The sequence below is a fragment of the Vanderwaltozyma polyspora genome, genomic scaffold (genome assembly GCF_000150035.1).
Source record: "Vanderwaltozyma polyspora DSM 70294 KpolScaffold1012 genomic scaffold, whole genome shotgun sequence".
Lineage (NCBI taxonomy): Eukaryota > Fungi > Ascomycota > Saccharomycetes > Saccharomycetales > Saccharomycetaceae > Vanderwaltozyma > Vanderwaltozyma polyspora.
This window is the reverse complement of record NW_001834571.1, coordinates 21,369-28,579: the sequence shown is the minus strand read 5'-3', so window position 1 is coordinate 28,579 and position 7,211 is coordinate 21,369. Positions and strand designations below refer to the sequence as shown.

Here is a 7,211-nt window from a genome sequence, read left to right as displayed (position 1 = left end):
CCCCTATAAAAATGTTTAGGGTTATGGCTTTATGCTTTCCGGAATTTTATATTACATGAAGGCGGGAAGATCAGTTTTTAATATCAGACGCAAGTGGCCACAGGGTTTGAGTTTTTGAATAATCAATTAAGATTGGCATTGAATCCCAAGTTCAAAAATTGGTTTCATCATTATTAATTAGGGCAAGCACCCGATGTTTGAGATCCCATCCTTTTAACCAAAGATTTAGATTGGGCAATTGTATGAAAGTATCACGACAAACTTGTTTGACTTTAACATTAAGTACCTTTTTTACTCCAAATCTTGCATTCTTACATACAAAAATGCATGATAAAATATTTACCTGTTATATCAATAATTACAATCATTACAATATTGCAATAATTCAAACATTATAACCAATTTTACGATAAAGCATTATCATAAAGGCACTTTATTGATAAATATTACCTATGACGTATTAATTCCATAATTGTCCGAACTTATTCAAATTATAAAGGTTACCATAATATCAAAGGAAAGAACAAAATGGTATTAAAGGTAACTATTGCTTGATTCAATGGTAATGATAATAGTAATGTTAATGATAGCACTTTGGAGTTAAAGAACCAATCATCGATCTAAAAAGGTTTACTATAACTGTGAGAAATGGATGAGTTAAGGAAGTTAGTTTGGGATGGTAAAATAAATGTGCAAATAGCAGTTAATCCACAATTACTTGTTAAAGGTATAAATGAAAAGGATGTTACGGTTAACTTAAGGATACCAAGGAATGCATATCTAATGAATTATATTGATGAAATACTTAATGATCTCCGAAAGTTTTTGATTACTGATATTAATTTCGAAGAGTTAGATGGTATGTTCTGGTTCGCATATGAGGGAATTCCACTTTATTGGAATTATCCATTCGGTGCTTTATATGACTCAATGGTAGGCATTGACCCCTCTATAAGATATGATCAAATGAAGCAGTGTAATTCTATGATGAATATTTGGAAATTACAATTAAATTATAGTAAAGAATATCCATCAGGCATGATTCCAATTGTAGATAGAGTAAATCAAATTCAGAAATATTGGATGCACCAGTGGAAACAAGCATGCTTTGTTTTAAACGGCACATCAAAGCAAGTAATGTCTTTATCATTAGTTCACTCTCAACAATTTTGGAAAAGCATTTTAATGAGGGATTATATTACATTTTATAAAATTGCATTAAAGATTATTCCTTCAAAACCAAGGCATATACCATTAATGATTCATCTCACATTTCCTGAGATACAAATTATACAGCCAATTTGTAAATTTGAGGATGACAGTGGGAACCCACAAACTTTGAAAGATATGTTAATGACGGAATTACCAGATATATTTAGTGTTGATGAAACACCTATAGCTAAAGTGGTCTCTCACGGAATAGAAATTCCTTTTGACATGCCACTTTTTGCATTATATGAAAGATTTTTAAGTTGTGATGCATTTTTACATCTGTCAATATGTATGGTTACTGATGATGAAATGAAACGTAATAAAGTTTAGTAATATATTTTATACTTATACATATATAGATTTATTCAATGAAATTATTACTAATGCTGCTTGAGTAGAAATACAATTAATACTTGGGTATACTGATAGTGTGATTAGTGTCTTAAATATAGTCTTAATTTGGAACTTCGAATACTGCTTGTAGCCAGCAACGGTACATTTTTAATTGTCTCTTTCTGTTAACAAGCAATCTTCTATCGGTACCAATTTTGTTTTCCACGAAATATTTCTTCGTAAAGATATCTCTTAACTCTTCTTCTGTAAAGAAGTATACTCTAGTACCATCACCTCTTACATAAAAGTTATCATCTAGTAACCTATTTTTCTTAAATCTGATTTGTGCTAAATCATAACGACCATAATCTCTAAACAAAATTCTACCGCCTGGTTTTAGAACTTTATACAGGTTATCCATTGCTTGTTCCCATTGAGATGGAGATAAAGCACTAAAAACAAAAATCATTACTGCAATATCAACAGAATGTGGCTCTACACCATCAGGCAATTTACCTTCTGGATTGGCTAAATCCCAAACGGCAGCATGGCCATATTTTGGATTAAATTGTTCTGAAGTTTTGACTAATTCTACAGCTCTTGGAGAGAAATCGGCTGCTATAATTTTCAAATGTTCATTTTCATTTTCATTTAAGATTGGGAAGAAAGTATTACCAGCCCCACAACCAATTTCAAAAATCGTCACAGGACCTGCATCTTTTTTAGTAGAACTGTACAAACTTGGGAATTCGATTTGTAACCACTTTCTATCTTTGAAGAAATTTTCCTTATTATTTTTGTAGAAGATATCCCAATATCTTGCTGGACTTTCGTTAAATAATTTTTTGTCAAAATCTTGAACTGGAGCATCTTGTTGTAATTTAATTTTTTCTTCTGCAAATTTAATTTGGTCTTCACCCCATTCGACATTATCCCAAGCGTTATGATCCCAAACGTCGGATTCTTCAGTTAAAGTACGTTTACCGAATTCGAAAGGGTCATCACGTCCTAATCTTGAATTATTTTCATTTTGTGAATTATCATGAGCAATTGATTCAATTATTTCTTCTTGAACGTCTTGAGTCATTGCATTTAATTCTTCTTTAGTATGATGGTTTTCGATGTTATTTTCTTGATTAGGGATGCCTAAGGTTTCCATCATTATCATCTATAGTTTCTAAATCTTTAACATTTTCTAAATTTTCATCATTGGAGTTATTCTTCTTCTTTTTCTTGTTTTTGTTTTTGTTCTTCTTTTTCTTTTTATTTTTTGATTGGGAATCTTGTTCAGTTTCTGATTCCAGATTTACTTGTTCTTCTTCCTCCTTTTCTTGCTGCTGTTCGGCTTCTGCTGTTTCTGGCTCAGCTTCTACTGCTGGTTCAGCCTCAAGTGCTGGTTCATCTTCTACCTCTTGCTCAATTGATTCCTCTTGTTCGGCTTCAAGATCTTGTTCAACTTCAAGGTCTTGTTCCATTTCTAGAGATTTAGCAGTAGCACTGACCAATGAATCCTGGGATCCAGATTTTGAAATATCTTCAAATTTTTTAATCAAGTCAGCAACCGACATTTCGTGGAGATCTATAGCTGTAATTGTAGACACCCAGTATACAGATCAATGATACTTCGTCTATCTATAACGTATAGGACACTATCACTATCTAATTCAGTCTCTCTCTCTATATATATATATAGATAGATAGATAGATAGATAGATAGATAGATAGATAGATAGATAGATAGATAGATAGATATAGATATATATGGTTAATTAACATAAATGTGTATGTTAATTAGTGTTAACAACTGTAAAAATTTCATGTCAACATCATCGCGGATGAGATGAAATATGGTCGAAATTTGATAAAACAGAAAAATATGAGAAAGAGCCGGAGAGAGCGAGAGAGAGAGAGAAAAGAAAAAGAAAAAGAAAAAGAAAAAGAAAAAGAAAAAGAAAAAGAAAAAGAAAAAAAAGCCATCAGAGATATCCATCTGATCACGTGGTATGGACCGGCTTATTTGATTATTTTCGATTTGTGATTTTCTACAGTTTCGGGGAGTTGGGGGGGAGTAGGAATGGAAAAGATAAGAGTGTGTTGGTCACATGCACATGGATTATTGCATTCAGTGGGGTGCTTGATACCAATTTTTGCAGGTACGAGTTGAGAGTGGGGGTGGGAGTGAGACAAAAATGGAAAGTTTATATTTTATATCCGTGCAATCTAGAATATATCTGGCCGTGCTATGTGTTGAATAGGTTAAACTCCGTCACGATTGTTGGCGGCTAAAACAAAGAGAAAAAGAGAAAAAGAGAAAAAGAGAAAACCCGAGAGAGGAAGGGAGTATCTGAGATAGCAAAATATCGTTAACTAATCGTTCTTAACATGGAATGTATTCATTGTCGACAGAGAAGGGAGAGCGAGGAAAGATAAGGTCACATGCACAGAGGTAATAGCTCGTGTGTGTGCAATGTATGTTCAATTCTATACCATACTATACTATTTTATTCTCTTGCACGAAATACATAGCATATTATGAAGAGAACTGGCCGGGACGATCTAGCGAGAGCAGAGAGCAGAGGAGGGATGAGATAAAGAATTGAAAATTAATAAAATTGGGGTAAAAGAAAGAAGAAGAGGAAGAAAATAAGTCACCACTTTCCTATTTCGGAAGGGCCTTTGCTCTGATTTCTCTGATTTCTCTGACTCCTCTTCCCCAGCTGTTTCTCCACCAGTGAGCTGGGTTTATACCTCCCCTCCCCTCCGCGCTTCCTTTGGTCTGGTCAAGTCATTCAGTCATTTTGCACATTTTGGCAATGTCTTTCTTTTCTTTTTTCTACTTTTTTTTAGTGTTTTCTCTGTATTTCCTAATTAGGGGTGCCTCTCCTCCAAGACCTGTTGCGTGTACCCCTAAAAAATGACGGGTCTTAAGCCATATGGTTGGTTCAGGTGGTTATAGTTCGTGTGTATGGTGCTGCTCTCTCTTTGGTATTGTGACACTCGGTGTCTCTTTGCTACTGAAGTTTCTCTTTCGGAGTTAAATATCTTGGGACAACTTAGTTATGTTATGTTATTTCAGAGAGGTTTTTGTGGTTCCGTTCTACTTCTACTTCTACTTCTACTTCTACTTCTACTTCTCCTTCCGTGCTGCTATAACCCTGCCCCCATCCCCATCCCCATGCTATCTCTCTTCCATCAAGTATAAAAAGGGGCAGGTCATTCAATTACACTAAATCAATACTATCTTCATAATACTTTAATGAAATATATCACCCTAACTATTTAATAATATCACACTTTTACAAGAGCATATATATATATATATATATATAAACATCTCAACTAACTACAATTGCCTTTGTGGTTATTGTTGTTGTGATTCTATTGACACTCTACTGATTAAGTTGAGTTATTGCCTAACATACAATAATATAATGCTTTGTCGCATAAACAAACTATGTCTGAAACTAGAAATAAGCTAAGACATTTAGTCGTAAATTTACATAGAGGCTGCATTGGATTAAATATCGGAAATGAAAACTTTAGATCATATTTGAAACATTTGGTGTTTCATTTAATCTCATTGATTAAAAATCCAACTGCAGATCCTTTAATGAGAAATAGAGCTATCATAATATTCATATCATTGATTTTTTCTTCCTTCACTTTATCTGGCTCTATTATTTTCACTTTATATAAATTTTTATCAAAATTTACAACTTTTATTAAAAATTCAAGAGAAAATATATTAACAAAAAATGGTAGACCTATATTGAGAAGAACAAGGTCGCAGATGCAATTATCTTCCGGAGCAAGGGTTTTATATATACCTGAAGATAATTCTGCAGATATTGGTGTTATTGGGGGGAATGCATGGAGAAAAAATTTGAGAAATAATGAAAGCATTACAAATAGAAATAATGATAACGATAATAATAATAACGAAAATGACAGAATAGGTGTTTTATCTAGAAAAAATTTATCTCTGTTTAATAGAAATAAAAAAGACAATTTAGAGATGAACCAAATTGATGGCAGAAATCAAAAATTTAAAAAGGTCTTTATACCGCCAATGGATAACGACACTTATGCACATGATAAATATCTTTTCAAAAATGTTGAATTAGAAAAATTGAAAACCTCACAGATTTTTTATTCGAAATTTATCAATCAGTTGAGTGTCTTATCAAGGATTTTAATACCAAGCTTCCTTGATAAAAATTTGGCTTTATTGATCTTACAAATCTTCTTTCTTATCATGAGAACTTATCTATCTTTGTTTGTAGCAAGATTGGATGGTCAAATTGTTAAAGATATTATATCAGGAAGATCAAAAAAATTTTTATTAGATATAGGTTTTTGGTTTTTGATTGCATTCCCTGCTTCGTATACTAATAGTGCAATTAAATTTTTGCAAAGAAAATTGAGTTTGAATTTCAGAGTAAACTTGACAAGATATATCCATGACATGTATTTGGATAAAAAATTATCTTTTTACAAATTAATGTTCGACATTAAATCAAATTCTTCTGTAATTAAAAATATTGACAATTCAATAACAAATGATATCACTAAATTTTGTGATGCTACAACTTCAGTTTTTGCAAATATTGCAAAGCCTGTAATTGATTTAATCTTTTTCTCAATTTATTTAAGGGATAATATAGGTTCAATGGGTGTCACAGGTATATTTGTCAATTATTTCTTCACTGCTTATTTGTTAAAGTCATTTACTCCACCATTGGGTAAATTATCTAGTGCCACATCAGCAGCTGATGGTAATTATTACAATTATCATCTAAATCTGATTAATAATAGTGAAGAAATAGCATTCTACCAAGGTACTAAAGTAGAATTAAGAAAAGTTAAAAATTTATATAATGTCCTAATGGAAAGAATGTTGTTAATGGATAGAAGCAAATTCGGTTATAATATGCTTGAAGATTACATTTTGAAATATACTTGGTCTGGTTTAGGTTATATTTTTGCTTCAATTCCAATTGTCATCACTACTATTGCCTCGGGAGTAAACTCAGAAGAATCAAATATGGAAAGAATTCATTGTAAATAAAAGGCTAATGTTATCGCTAGCGGATGCCGGATCTAGATTAATGCATTCTATTAAGGATATTTCACAGCTAACTGGTTATACTAACAGAATTTTCACTTTGTTAAGTGTTTTACATAGGGGTCATGCACCAAATTTCGCTTACGGGGCAATCGCACAAGAAAATGACTCGGATATTATAGCGGACTCTCTTCAAAGCGGATTCCAGAGGGAAACAAAATAATAGGGCCATATAGGGCCATTCCAAAAAATTCCATGGTATAGAATGGAAAAATGGAGTAAAATACCCTCAACAACTCAAAGGGGGTCAAATATAAAAAAATGACTTCCAAATTTCCTTTTTTGGACAACCCACCAAACCAACTAATCAAAACTTTCAATTTCCAAAATTATTTAGAATAGACTTCTTTCTCACGGCAGGTTAAGATGTTTTTAGGCAAAAGTGTGGGAACTCCCTCAAAATCCCAAATGGCGGCATAAAGAAGGTTATGTCCCTCTAGGAAATATCTTCTCAAAACTTTGAGAGAGCTTAAAAAATATCTAACAGAAATTAAGGTAAAACTTGGATTGAGACAAATAAGCGTGTGCTTCTAGTGAGATT

The 7,211-nt window shown here is 32.5% G+C and overlaps 2 protein-coding genes and 1 further gene across 1 annotated transcript, besides 4 other annotated features; 2 read left to right on the top strand and 1 right to left on the bottom strand.

Annotated features, from left to right (window-relative positions):
- Positions 1-648: 648 nt before the first annotated feature.
- ATG5 (Atg5p) lies at positions 649-1,542 on the top strand (the record flags this gene model as incomplete). Its single annotated transcript, XM_001642690.1, has 1 exon — positions 649-1,542. The coding sequence occupies one exon, from the start codon at positions 649-651 to the stop codon at positions 1,540-1,542; it is 894 nt and encodes a 297-aa protein (XP_001642740.1).
- Positions 1,543-1,666: 124 nt separating this feature from the next.
- Positions 1,667-2,683: a sequence feature (similar to hypothetical protein; correction of possible frameshift sequencing error~similar to Saccharomyces cerevisiae ABP140 (YOR239W)).
- On the bottom strand, positions 1,667-3,113 carry Kpol_1012p11 (the record flags this gene model as incomplete).
- Positions 2,685-3,113: a sequence feature (similar to hypothetical protein; correction of possible frameshift sequencing error~similar to Saccharomyces cerevisiae ABP140 (YOR239W)).
- A 1,886-nt stretch (positions 3,114-4,999) lies between these two features.
- Positions 5,000-6,610: a sequence feature (this is one fragment of gene Kpol_1012p10, which is interrupted by a gap, the other fragment is Kpol_1012p10f2~contains possible frameshift sequencing error~similar to Saccharomyces cerevisiae PXA1 (YPL147W); similar to AA sequence:UniProtKB:P41909).
- PXA1 (ATP-binding cassette long-chain fatty acid transporter PXA1) overlaps positions 5,000-7,211 on the top strand; it is a gene marked incomplete at both ends in the record, with an annotated part of 3,568 nt that continues 1,356 nt past the window's right edge.
- Positions 6,612-6,830: a sequence feature (this is one fragment of gene Kpol_1012p10, which is interrupted by a gap, the other fragment is Kpol_1012p10f2~contains possible frameshift sequencing error~similar to Saccharomyces cerevisiae PXA1 (YPL147W); similar to AA sequence:UniProtKB:P41909).